This window comes from Rhinopithecus roxellana, chromosome 8, assembly GCF_007565055.1.
Source record: "Rhinopithecus roxellana isolate Shanxi Qingling chromosome 8, ASM756505v1, whole genome shotgun sequence".
In the NCBI taxonomy this organism is placed as follows: domain Eukaryota; kingdom Metazoa; phylum Chordata; class Mammalia; order Primates; family Cercopithecidae; genus Rhinopithecus; species Rhinopithecus roxellana.
Window position 1 is genome coordinate 19463109 of NC_044556.1, and position 19219 is coordinate 19482327.

The 19219-nt window shown below is 35.1% G+C and overlaps 1 protein-coding gene across 1 annotated transcript in view; it reads right to left on the reverse strand.

Annotated features, from left to right (window-relative positions):
- The window catches only part of HFM1 (helicase for meiosis 1), a 129869-nt gene that overhangs the window by 103983 nt on the left and 6667 nt on the right, over window positions 1-19219 (reverse strand). The window contains exons 3-12 of the mRNA XM_010370387.2: window positions 18576-18885; window positions 10846-11105; window positions 10453-10500; window positions 5668-5738; window positions 4867-4999; window positions 3839-3990; window positions 3178-3255; window positions 2800-2958; window positions 271-471; window positions 102-190 (exon numbers count right to left, since the gene is read on the reverse strand). Coding sequence (XP_010368689.2) covers window positions 102-190; window positions 271-471; window positions 2800-2958; window positions 3178-3255; window positions 3839-3990; window positions 4867-4999; window positions 5668-5738; window positions 10453-10500; window positions 10846-11105; window positions 18576-18885 — 1501 coding nt within the window. The remainder of the gene's footprint in view (window positions 1-101; window positions 191-270; window positions 472-2799; window positions 2959-3177; window positions 3256-3838; window positions 3991-4866; window positions 5000-5667; window positions 5739-10452; window positions 10501-10845; window positions 11106-18575; window positions 18886-19219) is intronic.

Genomic DNA, 19219 nt, shown 5'->3' on the forward strand with positions numbered 1-19219 from the left:
TGAGGTTTACCCCAAGGTTATGGGACAAGCCTAATTTTCTCATCTCATCTAGATGAGCCCTAAAAGTCCTTCTACTTCCATGAAAAAATGAAAAACTATACCTCTGTTTCTGTTCCACAGTCATAATAAATTTAGCATCTTTCACAAGAACAGAAGCAGCCTGTTGCACACCCTTCCTTGTTGCACAAAACTGAAAATAAATTCATAACTTTTGTATTAATCATGTTAAAAACTGAATATACTAAAAAATAAGCTATCAACAATCCATACCACAAGTGTGGGTTTCTGATCGGAATACATTTGTATAACACTGGCAATTTTGTAGTTGAGGGTTAAATCAAACTTAAATTCAGTTTGGTTACTACTGCAGGGAAATCCAAGGACCACTTTCTGAAGTTTCACTGGTCTGTGGCTCTCATCCATTTTCAGACATACAGCTGGTCTTTCACCATCGGAAAGCCATTCTGCAATCTTTAAAACACAAAAACATGTACATTAAAACTTTCTTCTAGTAAAGTTTTATTGCTAAAAACAACCCAATTACAGATCACTTTAAGGTCAAGCTATAAAAGTATTGAATCAAGTATACTTGTCTTTTTCAATATTACATATTCCATTAATATTATTTTGTTGATATAGTGGTCAGCACTACCAACAGTAGTATTTCAAGATTATACCCATTTTTCACCATGGTAAACTTCCAATTAGTTATTATTATTTTGTTTTATTTTCCTTCATAAGAATCCAAAGAAAAATTAAAATCAATTTTGTCACAGAGACCAAATTTCTCACTTTTACCTTCTTTGCTATTTTTGAAAACTATGCCTCAAAATGGCTGACATCTCTTTTGTGTTGTCCTAAATATTAGATAAATAGTAGCAAAGTAATAGTTGGTTTAGGTTTGCAAGGGATGACAAGTTTTTAAGCAAGCAACAAACACTTGAGAGATGCCAGTGCCAAAAGCAAACTTCAGACTCAACCTAGAGTCACTAGTTAGTTTCTGGAACTGTGGTAAGCAATCTTTATCTTTACATAGCCCAGTTAATAATCAGGCTCCATGCCCTGCTATGAAACTGACTGTTGTTTTGACAGGAAGAAAACATTAAAATCGTTTCAAGGTTATCATGAGTAGGGATAAGATCACACAAGAATTTACAGTTTGAGGGGAGCAGAAGGCCAAGAATAAAGACCTTAATTTAGGGGAAAACGGAGGAAGAAGATCTGACAAAGACACAGAGAAACAGCATTCACAGAAGTAGTGTTTATCGCAAAGGGGAAAAGTTTGATGAATTAGAGAGTACTAGTACATAATAATGGCTTACAAATAAGTAAGAAAAATTTAGTGTCCCAATGTGAAAAAAAGGCAAATGACATAATCTGGCAAAGATTATGTCAAAAAAGAACTTAAAGTAGTTGATAAATATATTAAAAATATTTAGTAGAAATCAAAGAAGCAAAAAAAATTTTTTTTTGAAGCAAAAAATTTTTAAATGAGATACCACACTAAACAATAAATCCTATAAATATTTAAAAATAATAATAGCAATAATAATTCCACTATTAAACGATCCAGTGTTAGGATACAGGAAAACAGCTTCTGGTAGAAGTGTAAATGAATGTAACATTTATTGAACGAAGTGCTTCTTTAGAGTTTTATATATCCTTTGATTCAGTTATTTCATTCTAAAAGTTCACCCTAAGGAAATAATCATGGATGTTTCAGATATATTAATTTCACTCTGTTTACAATAGCAAAAATTGGAAATAATCTTCCATTATTATAGTGTTTGATAAATAAATTACAATAAAACCACAAAAATAGTACTGAAGAATATTTAATGATATAAAAATGTTTATAGATGAAATGCAGGTCAAAAAGAGTATATACATTATGATTCCTACATGCTTACAAAAAAAAGTGTATACATTATGCTTCCTACATGTGGAAAGACAAACACTAGGATTTAGTTTTGTTGTTTTAATAAACTTTAAAATTTTCTATATTATTCTTGACAAATATGAACAAAATAAGCTGTCATTTTAAGAACAAGAAAATGATTAATTGTGCCAAATTAACGATAAAGACAAAATATTCCATTGGAATAAACAATATAGTGGCTATTTGTGAAAACAATTTTGAAGAAGTAGTAGGGGAAAACCAGTATTATAGTAGGCTGAGAAGTAAGTAGGAGTGAGAAAGTAGAGTGAGACTATTACTTTTCAAGACGTTTACTTAAAAATTGAAGAAAAAATTAAGTCATATATTCATTATGAAAAGTACAATACTGCATATTATTATTATCTTTACATGTCCATGTACCTCATTAACCATGAGATCTTCCTCAAGGACGGAGTCCACATATTTTCACTTTTGCATCTATTGTTAGTGCTTACCACAATGCCAAGCATACAGAATTGAGGAGCAAGTGGTAATCATCTAAGCAATTATTTTTATTCTCCACCATACTTCGCTATACAATTAGAGTCAGCTAGTTACAACAACCATCACATATTGTTAGTGAAGTTATTATGAAGCATCTGAGACCCATAAAACTAAGACTTTTAGATACTAGCGAACAAGAGATGTCCACATGTCCACAAAAAATATTTTATTAAACCTGATGAACTAAATTTTATGGCCTTAATACTGTCATATTTATGAGATCTAGCCACAACTTTCTACAACGTACTTTCCTATTAAAGCAAAGTACAAAAAATTCACTTTTCTCTAAGATCAAAATAACTAAATATGTCACAAGTCATAAAAAACCTAAGAGCTCAGCTAAAATTGCAACTCACATCCTCAGTATTTGGAATTGTTGCAGATACAGCTACAAATCGCATTGGAATAACAGTGCTGGTATTTTTTAAAGTCTGAGAAACAGACTGTACAGTTTTCATTCTGCTGACTACAACTTCAAGAGTTGGACCACGATTTTCATCTTTTACAATATGTACCTAAGCAGGAAATCAAGAAAATATCATTAGCTATAGAATTATAAATACATGTAATCAATTAAAATATTCAATAATACTAACATTCTTGCTTGAGAAAATGAGCATTTTCCATTTGAAGGGATAAAACAAACACACAGTTTGGTTGAAATGTCTTTTTTCTTTCTGTCTTATTCTAATTATCCTTTTATGTTTATGTCTGAAAGTGAATACATTCATTACCTCATCAATGAGAAACAGTCGAACCAGCTGAACCAAAGAGTTGTCTCTCCATTTCCTAGTCATGCTATCCCATTTTTCCTAGACAGAAAAAAAAAGCATACAAGTAATTTAATGTGATAAGGAATTATAATAAATATTAAGATATCAATAATATTTTTAACATGACATATTACAAATAATGGGCAATTTTGGTTGATCCCTTAAGAGTATCCTGAAAAATATTTTAAAATTAAAAAATACTTAAAGAATTTTTACAGTCTTAAAGGTATTTTTAAAACTGGGCCCTCATTTATTTTTATACTGAACCACAAAATATTCTAAGTCCAAGTTTTATTACCTGTCTTTAAATTCTACCAAGGACCTCCCTCTATAATATACACTACTTAGGTAAAAGAATAAAGCAATAAATATGATTACAAAGTATCCACAATAACAAACTGCCTATTCTTTGTCAATTTTTCCAATTTGGTCATTTGTCTTTTACTTACTGATTTGTAGGTATTCTTTCTGGGCCTTGAATTGTAGTATTTTTTTAATGTTCATTTGTTTACATTGTAAATATATGCTTCTAGTTTGTATTTTTTAAACTTTTTGTCTTGGTAAAGAAAAATAGGTATTTTCTAACGAACTAAGGAAATCATAAAGTATAAATAATACCTACTGGAGTTGTCATAATAATATGGGCATGCTGAATCTCAAACAGGTCATCCATTACTGTATCTCCAGTAAGTTCTTTACAATTCAATCCTATTGGTCCAAATTTTTCTTTCCAGTCACCAAAACGCTGACTACACAAGGCTTTTATTGGTGCCACTGTAACAGTATAAAATATTTACTTTGAACATCAGTTCAATTTTAAAATTATTTTCACAAACTTTGGTTAATAAAGTTAGCATAAAAACACACATCTACATACTCCTAAGATTGATAAATTAAAAATGAACAATATAGGCATATTATTTAGAGCAGGGGGTCCAGTCTTTTGGCTTCCCTGGGTCACACTGGAAGAAGTACTGTATTGAGCCACAAATAAAATATGCTAAAACTAACGATGACTGATAAGCTAAAGAATAAAAATTCTCATAATGTTTTATAAACATTACAAATTGTCATAAGTTTACATATTTGTGTTGGGCTGCATTCAAAGCCGTCCTGGGCCACATGCGGCCTGCAGGCCACAAGTTAGACAAGTTTGATTTAGAGATAGCAAGGTAATAACCAAAAAGAACTAAAAATAGAAATGATTTATCAGGCAAGTGTAACTAAAAGTGGAGAAAGGTAGGGCAGAAGATGATTGCTTTTCATCATATGGCCTTTAGTGGTATTTGATTTTTAATCCATATACATATATTACTTTGATTAAAAAAATTTTTTTTAAATACACACCTAAGAAAGTAGAGTAAAAGTGCCTATGCAAATTTCCAGAATTACAAAATGTTTGATTTGTTCATTTTGCCTGTCCTTTAAAAAATAAGCATGTAAAAGTCAAATTCTCAATTCAAATATTACTTTTTATTTATAATTCTGGAAAATGTATTTTAAATTTAATGACAAATAAGACCAGACTTTACTAGAAATATATAGAAAGCCAAGTAATTCCTAAGGCCAGAAACTGAATTTATTTCTTCATTTTGCTTCAATGGTTTTTCGTTATTATAATTAATCATCACTCTTAAAATAAATACTTACTGTAAACAATTTTAATATTCAACCATGGCAATGGTACTTCCATTAACAATCTTGTTATAGCTAGTTCAAACACTACAGTTTTTCCAGAACCAGTTGGAGCACAAATCACAAAATTCCTATCTGTGTAAAGAAGCTAAATAATAGAAAGTTATCAATCATGTAACGTATAGAATTTTTTACACACATTCTCAATTTGTTAACAAAAAGTCTTAATAAGAATCTAATAATTCAAACATGTTTCCTCTAAACTTATAGAAATTGTAACTTTGCTCTAGAGCCTCTTCTCTCAAAAAATAACATTATTAGTATTTTATCATGCTGTTTTATTTGTCAATGTAGACCTAGAAGAAAATCATTCCTGGCTAAGCGCGATGGCTTACACCTGTAATCCCAGCACTTTGGGAAGCCAAGGAAGGCAGATAACTTGAGGTCAGGAGTTTGAGATGAGCCTGGCCAACATAGCAAAACCCTGTCTCTACTACAAATACAAAACTTAGCCAGGAGTGGTGTCTCACACCTGTAATCCCAGTTACTTGGGTGGCTGAGGCAGGAGAATCGCTTGAACCTGGAAAGTAGAAGTTGCAGTGAGCTGAGATTTCACTACTGCACTCAAATACAAACAAATCCACCTATGAAAATCACACGTATTCATTTACCAAATATTTTCTGAGCTCCTATAATGTGCTAGACACTGAGTGTGGCAGTGCGGACATAAAGATCTAGTAAATCCCAGCTGTCCCAATCTAGTGATCACAACCTAGTGAAAGGTAGAAAAATAAATACGTTAAATAAAATACTTACATCATCAAAGGCTTTGGACTGTATATAGTTGAAATATGGAAATTCTTTGAAAATACTTCTAAATTTTGCCGCTTACAATAACATTAAGGAGTCAAATATTTCAGAATTTAAAAAATTGGTTACTTTTAATTTTAAAATTAAGTTACATTAATATTGATTCTGACAACGTTTAATGATGAGGTTTTAACATTTGCTATTTGGCATCTTAAGAAAATAATTATCATAAATTATTCATAAATTATTAGTCTCCAGTCACATTCCACATTCTGAAAAGAACTTGCAAAGTTCCTATAGGGAAACGAGATTATATAAGGGTTATACTTGAGTGCTAAATATGACGGAAGAGATGCAAGTACATAATGGCAAGTAAATCAGAACTATACTTCTGGTTTATCTTTTCCAGAGTAGTGCTTTTTCTTATTTACCTTGACAAGGCCACTTGATTTTTATCTCTTCTTTAATGTACAGAATTTCACTCAACTATTTCATTAAGCATTGATTGTACTTCATTAGCTGATGTGTTTCTGGTTACCTAATACTAAATCTCTTTGTTTTTGATAATTTAGTTGTGTTAAGTGGTGGGTTTAATTGTAATTATCAACATACTGGCTTGGCAGGAAGAACTTAAATCATCCTTCCCCTATAAGAAAGTTCAAAAATATTAATAGATATGAAGAATAAACTGTGCCCTCTCCAAGGTGAGGGTCTATTGAAAGATTGGGAGACATCTGTATTTACATGGTATTCTTCTTACAATATATCAACCACAGTCATTGAACACTATATACAGAATACATTAATAGATTTAGAAAGCTGTGGGAAGCTGTAAATAAAGAAGAAAATGAGTTCCTACAATTGAGACTGTTATAATCTATTAGAAGATATAAGATGGTTAAGAACATATCTGAGAACACAAGTACACAGTTATTTAAACAACTGGATTTTTATAAAGATATACAAGAACTGATGGATTGCTATAGTGATCCTGTTTAAACTTAGATCATATTACTTCTCTGATCAAATTCCTCCCTTTCTCTCCAAGTATAGGGGTATAAGGCTCTACATGATCTTGTCTCCCCACTGCCACTCCCTCCTCGCATCAGCCCCTGCCTTTCTCTCTGACTTCAAGTCCTACTACTCTTTCCCCCTGACTCATCTCCTCTAGCTATACTGAACTCTGCTGTTCTTCAAAAACATCAGCCATGTTCCTGCCATGAGGCCTTCTCCTGCCTAGACTGTTCCTCCCTCCATATTTCCTTGGCTCTTTTCCCTCCATTAAGTGCTTACATCTGACCTTCTCAAGGTCTACCCTAAGTACTGTTTAATTCTACGCCCTGAGCCACGAATCTCAGCAGTCCCAATCTAACCCCCTTACCCTGCTCTACTTTTTTCTTTTCCCATAATAGTCACCACTTTCTAAAAAACTCTATGACTTATTTATATGTTGTTACAGTTGTTGAGATCTAGCTTCTTCCCTACCCTCATCCAAAGAATGGTATCTCCTCAAAAGCAAGGATTGTCTGTTTTCTTCAGTGACATATCCCACACACCTAGAACAGTGCCTGACACATAGTAAGTACTCAGTTAATATAGGTTTGCAATTATTACATCAAGCAGTTAATTTATAAATCCTCATTTTACTTTCTGGTGTGCAAAGTGTCATATCTGTGCCAAACAAACACGTAATTTTGAATTTGAAAATCCATAAGCTTGAGAAGGAATCTCATTTTTCCTTCAAAACATGTCTCTTTCTATCAAATATTTATTTGCAACAAGCCCACAAGTGGGCCATCATGTTGGTTTTTCTCTCATTAGATAGCTCCATATCAATTTATATTCACAAAAATGAATCTTTGATTCAGAGTAGATATTTATAGAATCAGTGTTTCAGCTCATAAGAAAACTCAACGGCTAACATCCTTTATCATCACTATCAACAACTGAAATCAATTTTTGGTCTTACATTCAATAAACTCTCAGCAGTGTCACTGAAATTATGGGGAAAATGTCTGCAGAATTGAAAATGACAAGACTTCATTCATGTGGTAGGATCAACCTGAGAAAACTTCTATTGCCCTGAGGATTCAAATGTAGTAAAATATTTAAAGAGAATAAGAAAATAAGGTATGTCCAAGTAATCTACAAACTCTCAAATTATCACAAATAGCATTCAGTCTTCTACTTTAAATATATACTTGGAAACAAGGTATAGGACAATGAATTTTACAGAAAATGAACTTTTTGGACAATAAATCAGTGGACACAAGTGTAAGCAGTAGTCCTAACTAATAAACAACAGAACCATTTCAGCTGTGCTAATATAGCGTAAAGACCCTCAAAGCTCTTTAAAAGCCAGTGTCATATGGAAAGACTTTACAGTAAGGGATAAGGAAAATCAGCCATTGTACAGATAATTAAACATCTTTAACAGCTTAACTGCTAATATATTTCCTATGTTTCCATCCTATTTTGATCACCAGAGGAAAGAAAGTGTGGCAGCATTGAGACACCATGCTGAATAAAGTGCTAAACACTGGCTCTGTTTATAGTTACTATATCAACATGTATAACCCTCTTATTGATCCCTCTCCCTCATTTTTACTCAAATCAGCTATCTGCATTGGAGGGGACTTTTCATGAGAAGTCAGGCAAATATTTTCTAACCATACTTCAGAATTATTTCAGATGATCCCTGGAGTACCCAAGATTAGTTATTGTTGCTAGATTTCTCTAGCACAGCTATGCAATATCCGGAATTCGTTTTTCATTTTGTCAACTAGATCATAACTTTTGTGGATGCTAGAACATTGCCAAGCAATAAGTCACTAATTATATATTCCTAAAGCATAGTTTTAATGATGATATTTGACATGCTCAAAAATATTACATGGTTTCTCCTTATTACCGAGATTGTAAGTATTTTCACCACAAAAAAGAAGTAACTGTGAAAGGCGATAGATACATTAATTAGCCTGAGTGTGGTAATTATTTTTGCAATGTTTATATATTTAAAAAATCATGTTGGCCGGGCGCGGTGGCTCAAGCCTGTAATCCCAGCACTTTGGGAGGCCGAGACGGGCGGATCACAAGGTCAGGAGATCGAGACCATCCTGGCTAACACCGTGAAACCCCGTCTCTACTAAAAAAGTACAAAAAACTAGCCGGGCGAGGTGGCGGGCGCCTGTAGTCCCAGCTACTTGGGAGGCTGAGGCAGGAGAATGGCGTAAACCCGGGAGGCGGAGCTTGCAGTGAGCTGAGATCCGGCCACTGCACTCCAGTCCGGGCGACAGAGCAAGACTCCGCCTCAAAAAAAAAAAAAAGAATACAAAAAACTAGCCGGGCGACGAGGCGGGCGCCTGTAGTCCCAGCTACTTGGAAGGCGGAGGCAGGAGAATGGCGTAAACCTGGGAGGCGGAGCTTGCAGTGAGCTGAGATTCGGCCACCGCACTCCAGCCTGGGCGACAGAGCCAGACTCCGTCTCAAAAAAAATCATGTTGTACTCCTTAAATATATACCATTTTTATTTGTCAATTATACCTCAACAAAGTTGGGGGAAAAAATAAAAAACAAAAATAAAATAAAAAAACCATTGACCTTGGTATTCATAACATTATATGATATGATCCTAAGATAACTATCTAATATTTATTACTTCTTTAATCATATCTTTCCCTTCAGCCAAACTGGAAAGCTTATTCTTTCCAAACATATTTCATACTTTTTTATCTTCACCCTTGCTTATGTCTATACTTTTGCCAGAACAATTTCCTTACTTTACCTGCCTTACTTTATCTGCCTTTCAATGTATTTGGAAATAGGCAGGTAAGTAAGTTAAGTCATGATCCTTGCCTTCAAAGAGTTCATAGATCATGGGGAAATAGTCACATAAACTGCTGGTGAATTAAAACAGAATAAGTGCACTATTATAGGCATACACAGGGTATTAAAGAAGCAAAGACAATGTTACCTCCAGAACACACAAACATACTCAAAATATTTACACTGGAAATGTTCAGACTTGAAACTTCGATTCTATGTATAAACTTCACATTAGATTTTCAAAAATACTAGATCTGTAGAAATGTCCCTAATCCACACAATGTCCCATTCTCATCCATTTCCCCTGCCCAGTTCAACCCAATGTGGCTGCTCTTTCTCAAAAGATGAGAAATTATCTGTACCTATTTGTAAGCAAATATGCTCAAGAAGAGTTCTGCCAATAATACAGATCTGACTTCTGTACTTAACTTGTCATAAACTGATAACAAACAGTTCACAAATTGAAACCAGTCTGCAATCACACCTTGAGTAGCACTATTGCACACATACTTTTTTTTCGTTTTTTTTTTTTTTTGAGATGGAGTCTCACTCTTTTGCCAGGCTGGAATGCAGTGGCACAATCTCGGCTCACTGCAACCTCCACCTCCCGGGTTCAAGAGATTCTCCTGCCTCAGCCTCCTGAGTAGCTGGGATTACAGGTGCACACCACCATGCCCAGCTAATTTTTTATATTTTTAGTAGAGACGAGGTTTCACCATGTTGGTCAGGCTGGTCTCAAACTCCTGACCTCGTGATCTGCCTGTGTCGGCCTCCCAAAGTGCTGGAATTACAGGGGTGAACCACCGCACCCAGCCACGTGTACCTCTTACATCACCAAAAAGATTAACTTTTCCATCTTTTTCTCCATCAATCAAAATAAACAAACAGAAACACAATTAAACAAAATATTTTAAAATTATGATTTAATAAATACAAAGCAGCTATTGTAAATAACTTAAAGGATACGAATTTCTGTGACAGCCTTCAAGGAACCTAAACAATCTTCTGTTACCTCTGGAAAAAAAAATAAAACCTACATATTTATATAAATATTTAAAAAATTTTAATGGTCAGCAGCTAGGACCGGAAATGAATATTTTTATCCTTTCCATAAAAGCCATTTTAATAAAACTAATACAACTTTTTACTGAGAGCAAAGTTAAAAATATTTTTAGCACACCGGATAAAATATTTTAACACACAGCCCAGCTTAGAAAATAATGCAACATAATAAAAAACTGCAGTAATTGCACAGAGAGATAATCTACTCACATTTACTATATTTTTACATTTTCCCCTATGCTGAAAAATGCAGATTAGTCTGTACTCACAAAATGAACTGAAAAAGCAAGAAATTACCTTGAATATCATGAGGCTGGAAAGCAACTGGAAAAGATGGTGCTTTAAACATGCCTTCTCTGATTTCAGAAGCAGAAAAAGCATTATTTGCTGTAAACACATTTGCAGAATATTGAAATTTCTGCTTACTACTGCTATAGTTCCTTGATTTCCCTTTGTTCATTTCTGTTTGTACAATTTTCACTGAGCCAATGTGAGAGTCCAATTCACTGTCATTGGAATAAGCACTCCCATGTATATTGTCAGATATTTTAAATAATCTGCAAAAAAAAAGACCCACATATTTTCTCACTTGTAACACTTGCTTGGAATATGAAAAACTAGCATAAAATTGGCCCCTTTAAAAACATTCATAGATTATGGTTTACTCAAACAAAAAAGCTAAACATTCTCCTAAAATATAACTTGCTAAGTTTACCACCAAAGTATGTCTACTTTCCTAAAACTCAGAGAAATCCATTTGTGGTAGTCAGCCTCCAAAAACGGCCCCAAAGATCCTTGCCTGCTCCTCACCCCTTTGCGATCTCCTACAAATTGAATCGTGGAATCAGGACTGGCCTGTCTAACTAGCAGAGTACTGCAGAAGTGCAAATGTTTGACTTACAAGGCTAGGTAATAAAAGACATTGCCCCTTTCCCCCATGGTCTCTTAGATCACTCACTCTCTCTGTGGAGAGCTAGTCACAGTACAAAGAGAGCACTCAAGCAACCCTATGAAGAGGCCAGGTGGAGAGGTACTGAGGTCTCCTGTCAACAACCAGCACTGACTCTTCAGTCAAGGACAGCAAGCCACCTTGAAGAGAGACCTGATAGCTCCTGTCAAGCTTTCAGATGACTGCAGCATGTCTAACATTTTGATTATGGCCTTCTTGTGAGAGGCCCCCAATATCTTTAGGCATTCTCACAAGACAGCCTAAGCCCAAACTACTAGCTAAGTTGTTCCTAAATTCCTAACCTGTAGAAAATGTGAGAGATAATAATGTTTACTGTTGTTTTAAACTACTAAATTTTGGGATAATTTTATTACACAACAACAGATAACTAATATTCCATTTAAAGTCAGTGAAGTATTTAAGAGAGAGAAAAAGTCACTAGATATAGTCACAGTAAATAGTAAATTTTGTAACACCTAATAGTAGTTAAATTTAACTGAATGATTCAAGCTACTCAATTACATTAACATATTAAATTTATAGGAATAAATTAAGACTTGTTATGAATTAAAAGTTGTCAGCAACTGCATTTCATGCCACAGAAGCTACCAGATAAGACAGTTTTCCTAGCCAATCAAATCAGCACTGTGTACCCCCCAAAAAAGGAAAAGATGTAAACTAAGTATATTAGCAGATTAAATCATCCCAAACTCTATATCCAACAACCACTTCAATGTAAGAACTACTTCTTTGCAAAGTTCTAAAAACAAGGAAACACTTTATCTTTATGACTGTACTGTATTATATTTGATTAAAAGACAATCTATCAAAGTAACTTGTTCACAATATCCCTAAGGGATGAAGTAACCATCAAGGTTCCTAATAAAACACTCACATCTTCTAGAATAAGTAATGGAGACGACTATCCATTCAGGGCTGAAGATCAATTTTAATTAGCAACGGCCAGTGATTTCATCAATCTTGTCTATGAAATGGAACCTCCATTAAAACGCCTAAACAACAGGGTTCTGAGAGCTTCTGGAATGGTGAACACATCAAGGTGCTGACAGAGTGGCATGCTCAGAGAAGTTATGGGAACTCTGAACCCTCTCCCTCATATTTTGCCGTATGTATCTCTTTCATTTGGAGTTGCACCCTTTATAATAAGCTGGTAAATGTAAGTAAAGTGTTTCCCTTAGGTCTCTGAGTCATTCTAGCAAAGTATTAAACCTAATATGGGGTCATGGAAGCCTCAAATTTGTAGTTGGCCAGACAGAAATGTGGGTAGCCTGGGAATCTCATTTTCAGCTGGAATTCAAAGAGGGGTCAGTCTTATAGAACTGAGCCTTCAACCTGTGGGGTCTGACGCTAATTCCAGGAGTTAAGTGTCAACTTGGTTAGATGCCAAGTTGGTGTCAGAGAATCAGTTGGTGTCAGTCAGTACCCAGCCTTTACATTTATGGTCAGTTGATTTCCAATGAGAGTGCCAAAACATTCAGTAGGGAAAGAACAGTCTTTTCAACAAATGAGGCTAGAACAACTGAATATCTACATGCAAAAAGAATGAGGATGGACTCCTACTTCACACAAATATTTAAAATATTAAATGACAGATCACAGACGTAAATGTAAGAGCTAAAAACTCTGAAACCCTTAGAAGAAAACTTGAGTAAATCTTCATGACCTTGAATCAGGCAATAGTTTCTTAGATATGACACCAAAAACATAAGCAACCAAAGTAATGCCAAATAAGTATTACATCAAAACAAAAGCATAAGCATAAAAGAAAAATTAGATAAACTGGACTCTATCAAAATTTAAAACTTGTGCTGCAAAGAACACCATCAAAAAACTGAAAACCCACAGAATGGGGGAAATATCTGCAAATCACACAGATAAGAGACTTTGAGAATAAAGAACTCTTAAAACTCAACAATTAAAAGACAAATGGCCCGATTAAAACACGGACAAAGGATCTGAATAAGACATTACTCCAAAGAAGGCAAACAAACAGCTGATAATCACATGAAAAGATTCTTAACATTATTGCTATAGACTGGATATTAATGTCCCTCCCTCCAAATTCATTTGTTGAGGCCCTAATCCCCATTTTTTTTTGTTGTTGTTGTTCTTGTCGTTGTTCTTGTTTTTGTTGTTTTGAGATGGAGTCTCACTCTGGCACCCAGGCTACAGTACAGTGGCATGATCTCAGCTCACTGCAACCTCTGCCTCCCGGGTTCAAGCAATTCTCCTACCTCAGCCTCTTGAGTAGCTGGGATTACAGGCACCCACCACCATGCCTGGCTAATTTTTGTATTTTTAGTAGAGACAGGGTTTTACAATGTTGGTCAGGCTGGTCTCGAACTCCTGACCTTGTGATCTGCCTGCCTCAGCCACCCAATGTTATGGTATTTAGAGGTGGGGCCTTTAGAAGGTAACTGGGTTTAGACGAGGTCATGACAGTACCTCCCCATGATGGAATTAATGCCCTTATAAAAAGAGGATGAAACATGAGCTCTCTCTGTTTATACACACACCAAAGAAAAACCATGGGAGAAAATAACTGGGAAGAGGGTCCTCATCAATAACCCAACCATGCTGGCACTCTGATTTCTGACTTCTGGCCTCCAGAATCGTGTAAACAAATGTTTGTTATTTACACCACTCAATCTATAGTATTTCATTATAGCAGACCAAAATAACTAAGACAATTAGTCATTACGAAAATGCACATCAACACCACAATGAGATACCTCTTCACACACCCAGTAGGATGGCTATAATACAAAAGACAGACAATAACAAGTGCTGGCCAGAATGTGGAGAAACTGGAACCCTCAAATATTGCTAAATGGGACTGTAAAGTGATGCAGTCACTTTGGAAAACAATTTGGCAGTTCCTCAGAAAAGCTAAATATAAAGTTACCATATGACCCAGCAATTCTACTTCTGGGTTTATATCCAAAGAACTGCAAACACACATTCACACAAAAACTTGCATGCACTTTCATAGCCATATTATTCACAATAGACAAAAAGTTAAAACAATCTAAATGTCCATCAACTGATAAGTGAATAAACAAAATGTGGTATATCCACTTAATGGACTATTATTTGGCCATTAAAAAAAAATGAAATACTGGCTGAGCGTGCTGGCTTACGCCTGAAATCCCAACACTGGGAGGCCGAGGAGGGCAGATAATGCGGTCAGGAGATGAAGACCATCCTGGCTAACACGGTGAAAACCCATCTCTACTAAAAATACAAAAATTAGCCAGGCATGGTGGTGCACACCTGTAGCTCTAGCTACTAGGGAGGCTGAGGCAGGAGAATTGCCTGAACCTGGGAGGCAGAGGCTGCAGCAAACCAAGATTGCACCACTGCACTCCAGACTGGGTGACAGAGCGAGACTCCAAAAAAAAAAAAAAAAAAAGAGGAAGAAAGGAAGGAAGGAAGGAAGGAAAGAAGGGAGGAAGGGAGGGAGGGAAAGAAAGACTAATACATAACACAACATGCATGAACCTTAAAAATGTTAAATGCAGCCCTTCATGCTACAAACTCTGAATAAACTAGGAATTAATGGGACATATCTCAAAATAAAAACAGCTATTTATGACAAACCCACAGCCAATATCATACTGAATGGGCAAAAAATGGAAGCATTCCCTGTGAAAACCAGCACAAGATAGGGATGCCCTCTCTCACCACTCCTATTCAACATACTGTTGGAAGTTCTGGCCAGGGCAATCAGGCAGGAGAAAGAAATAAAGGGTATTCAATTAGGAAAAGAGGAAGTCAAATTGCCCCTGTTTGCAGATGACATGATTGTATATTTAGAAAACCCCATCCTTTCAGCCCAAAATCTCCTTAAGCTGATAAGCAACTTCAGCAAAGTCTCAGGATACAAAATCAATGTGCAAAAATCACAAGCATTCCTATACACCAATAACAGACAGAGAGCCAAATCACGAGTGAACTCCCATTCACAGTTGCTTCAAATAGAATAAAATACCTAGGAATTCAACTTAAAGGGATGTGAAGGACCTCTTCAAGGAGAACTACAAACCACTGCTCAACGAAATAAAAGAGGACACAAACAAATGGAAGAACATTCCATGCTCATGGATAGGTGGAATCAATATCGTGAAAATGGCCATACTGCCCAAAGTAATTTATAGATTCAATGCCATTCCCATCAAGCTACCAATGACTTTCTTCCCAGAATTGGAAAAAACTACTTTAAAGTTCATATGGAACCAAAAAAGAGCCTGCATTGCCAAGACAATCCTAAGCCAAAAGAACAAAGCTAGAGGCATCACACTATCTGACTTCAAACTATACTACAAGGCTACAGTAACCGAAACAGCATGGTACTGGTACCAAAACAGGGATATAGACCAATGGAACAAAACAGAGCCCTCAGACCACACATCTACAATCATCTGATCTTTGACAAACCTGACAAAAACAAGAAATGGGGAAATGATTCCCTATTTAACAAATGGTGCTGGGAAAACTGGCTAGCCATATGTAGAAAACTGAAACTGGATCCCTTCCTTACCCCTTGTACAAAAATTAATTCAAGATGGATTAAAGACTTAAATGTTAGACTAAAACTATAAAAACCCTAGAAGAAAATCTAGGCAATACCATTCAGGACATAGGCATGGGCAAGGACTTCATGACTAAAACACCAAAAGCAATGGCAACAAAAGCCAAAATAAACAAATGGGATCTAATTAAACTAAAGAGCTTCTGCACAGCAAAAGAAACTACCAGCAGAGTGAACAGGCAACCAATGGGAGAAAAATTTTGCAATCTACCCATCTGACAAACGGCTAATATCCAGAACCTACAAATAACTTAAACAAATTTACAAGAAAATATCAAATGACCCCATTAAAAAGTGGGTGAAGGATATGAACAGATACTTCTCAAAAGAAGACATTTATGCTGCCAACAGGCACATGAAAAAATGCTCATCATCACTTGCCATCAGAGAAATGCAAATCAAAACCACAATGAGATACCATCTCACACCAGTTAGAATGGTGATCATCAAAAAATCAGGAAACAACAGGTGCTGGAGAGGATGTGGAGAAATAGGAACATTTTTACACTGTTGGTGGGAGTGTAAACTAGTTCAACCATTGTGGAAGACAGTGTGGCGATTCCTCAAGGATCTAGAACTAAAAATACCATTTGACCCAGCGATCCCATTACTGGGTATATACCCAAAGGATTATAAATCATGCTACTATAAAGACACATGCACACATATGTTTATTGTGGCACTATTCACAATAGCAAAGACTTGGAACCAACCCAAATGTCCATCAATGATAGACGGAATTAAGAAAATGTGGCACATATATACCACAGAATACTATGCAGCCATAAAAAAGGATGAGTTCATGTCCTTTGCAGGGACATGGATGAAGCTGGAAACCATCATTCTGAGCCAACTATATCATAAGGACAGAAAATCAAACACCGCATGTTCTTACTCATAGGTAGGAATTGAAAAATGAGAACACTTGGACACAGGGTAGGGAACATCACACACCAGGATCTGTCATGGGGTGGGGGGCTGGGGGAGGGATAGCATTAGGAGATATACCTAATGTAAATGATGAGTTAATGGGTGCAGCACACCAACCTGGCACATGTATACATATGTAACAAACCTGCACGTTGTGCACATGTACCCTAGAACTTAAAGTAAAATAAAGAAAAGAAAAAGAAAAATATTCACCTCCAAAAAAAAAGTTATGTTAAGTGAAAGAAGCCAGACACAAATGGCCATATTTTGTATAATTCCACTAATATGAAATGTTTAGAATAGGTAAATCCATAGAGATAATAGAGACAGAAAGTAGATCAGTGGTCACCAGGTGCTGTGGAAAGGAAGGAATGAGGAGTAACTGTTAATTAGTAAGGAATTTATTTTGCAGGAGATGAAAATGTTTTAAAATTAGTTAATAGTGATGGTTGCAAAACTATGTATTATAAAAACCAATGTGGGTAAATACATAAGAATGAAAAAAATAAGAAAATAAAGTAATTCTACCCTTCAAAATGGTGAATTGATGGTATGTGAATTATATCTTAATAAAGCTGTTGTTACAAACATTATAGAGATCAACCTTAGCTGGACCCTTTACAGTGTCCATCAATCCTACCATTATTCTAATTAGACTGCTTTCCCATTCTCTGCAATTTATTCCACTCTTCTCATTCTTGCTCAGTACTCTCACTTTTCCCCTCAAACTCCACAGATAACCACATCTACTATATTAGAGAAAACAAAAACAATCAACTAAACTTCTTCTGTATCTTGAATCCATATACCCAATTGAATATCTGGACTATTTATAAATATCTAAAATCAACATGGCCATATCTGTACTCATCACCTTCCCCCGAACCTGTTCTTACTTTATAGTTCTTTAAATCAAAAAAAGGCACTACCAACCTTCATCATTCTGGCTCAAACGGAAAACCTAGGAGTCAGATCTCATACCCAATAATCACTTAAGGCCTGTGGGATTGTATCTCCTAAATAATTCTGGATTGTCTCCATTCCTGATACCACTGTCCTAGGTCTAGCTACCATTTTCTCCCATCTAGACTAATAAGACAATCTTTCTAGTGGACCTTCACAATTTATTTTAACTCCCTTCTATTATAATTTATGCTCCATACTGGGGTCAAAACGAACCCTTAAAGAAAAGAAAATCTAATTTTACTCCTCTGTTTAAAACTCAAGGCATTAGGAAAATGGGTCTCAAACTTTTGTGTGCATAATAATCATCTAGAAAATGTCTTTAAAATGAAGATTCCTATGTCCCACCTGGCCTGTTGTGGTACCATTTGTAGTAGATAAATATTACAATTATGGTTATATTTATGTGTAGGACCAGGAGTATGACACCAGGAATGGAGACAGTAAGGAATTATTTAGGAGATAGAATTTTGCTGTTTTTCTCATTCACATTCTACCATATTTAATACTTTTAGACGTACAAATATTCAAATTTATTCACAGAATATTATTTTGTTTAATTATAATAGTTACCTTTTCCGGAATACTGATGTGCTCTCTCCTTTATCTTCTGCAAAATTAACTAATTTTGTATCATTAGGAACACTCTTCTCAGGTGCTATCTCAGTGCCAATGTGATTTTTATATTTCTGAGAACCATATGTCAGCTTGCCAGCAACATGTGATAAGTCATTTTTACCTATCCCTTCTAAATTTAGATCATCCTGTTCATATTTATCAGAAGGAAAGGCAAATTGGAATTTTTGTGTTGGTGAAATATAATTCTTGTCTTCATTAGTTATCTCTAAATTTGATGTTAACATTTTTGGCCTCTTTTCCTGACCTACAAAAAAGGAATATATTAATTATTACGTATTCTCCATTAAAGAAAACTTTCAAAATGATGATGAAAAACTTTAATAAAAATTCCAAGTTAAATATGAAAGCCAAAAGCAAAGCACTAGTAGTAAGACAATCTGTAATACCATATACGGTTTTAAAATACAGGTGATTGTTACACTTATGGTATATTACATCATTAAAAGACACTCAGAAATTAATATGGAATTACTGAATTAAATTTGAAGTTCATATGGCACCTGCATTATAAAATAGGTTTAATTTCTTTCTGACCCATAACAAATGATACAATTATACAATTATGAAGATTTACAATT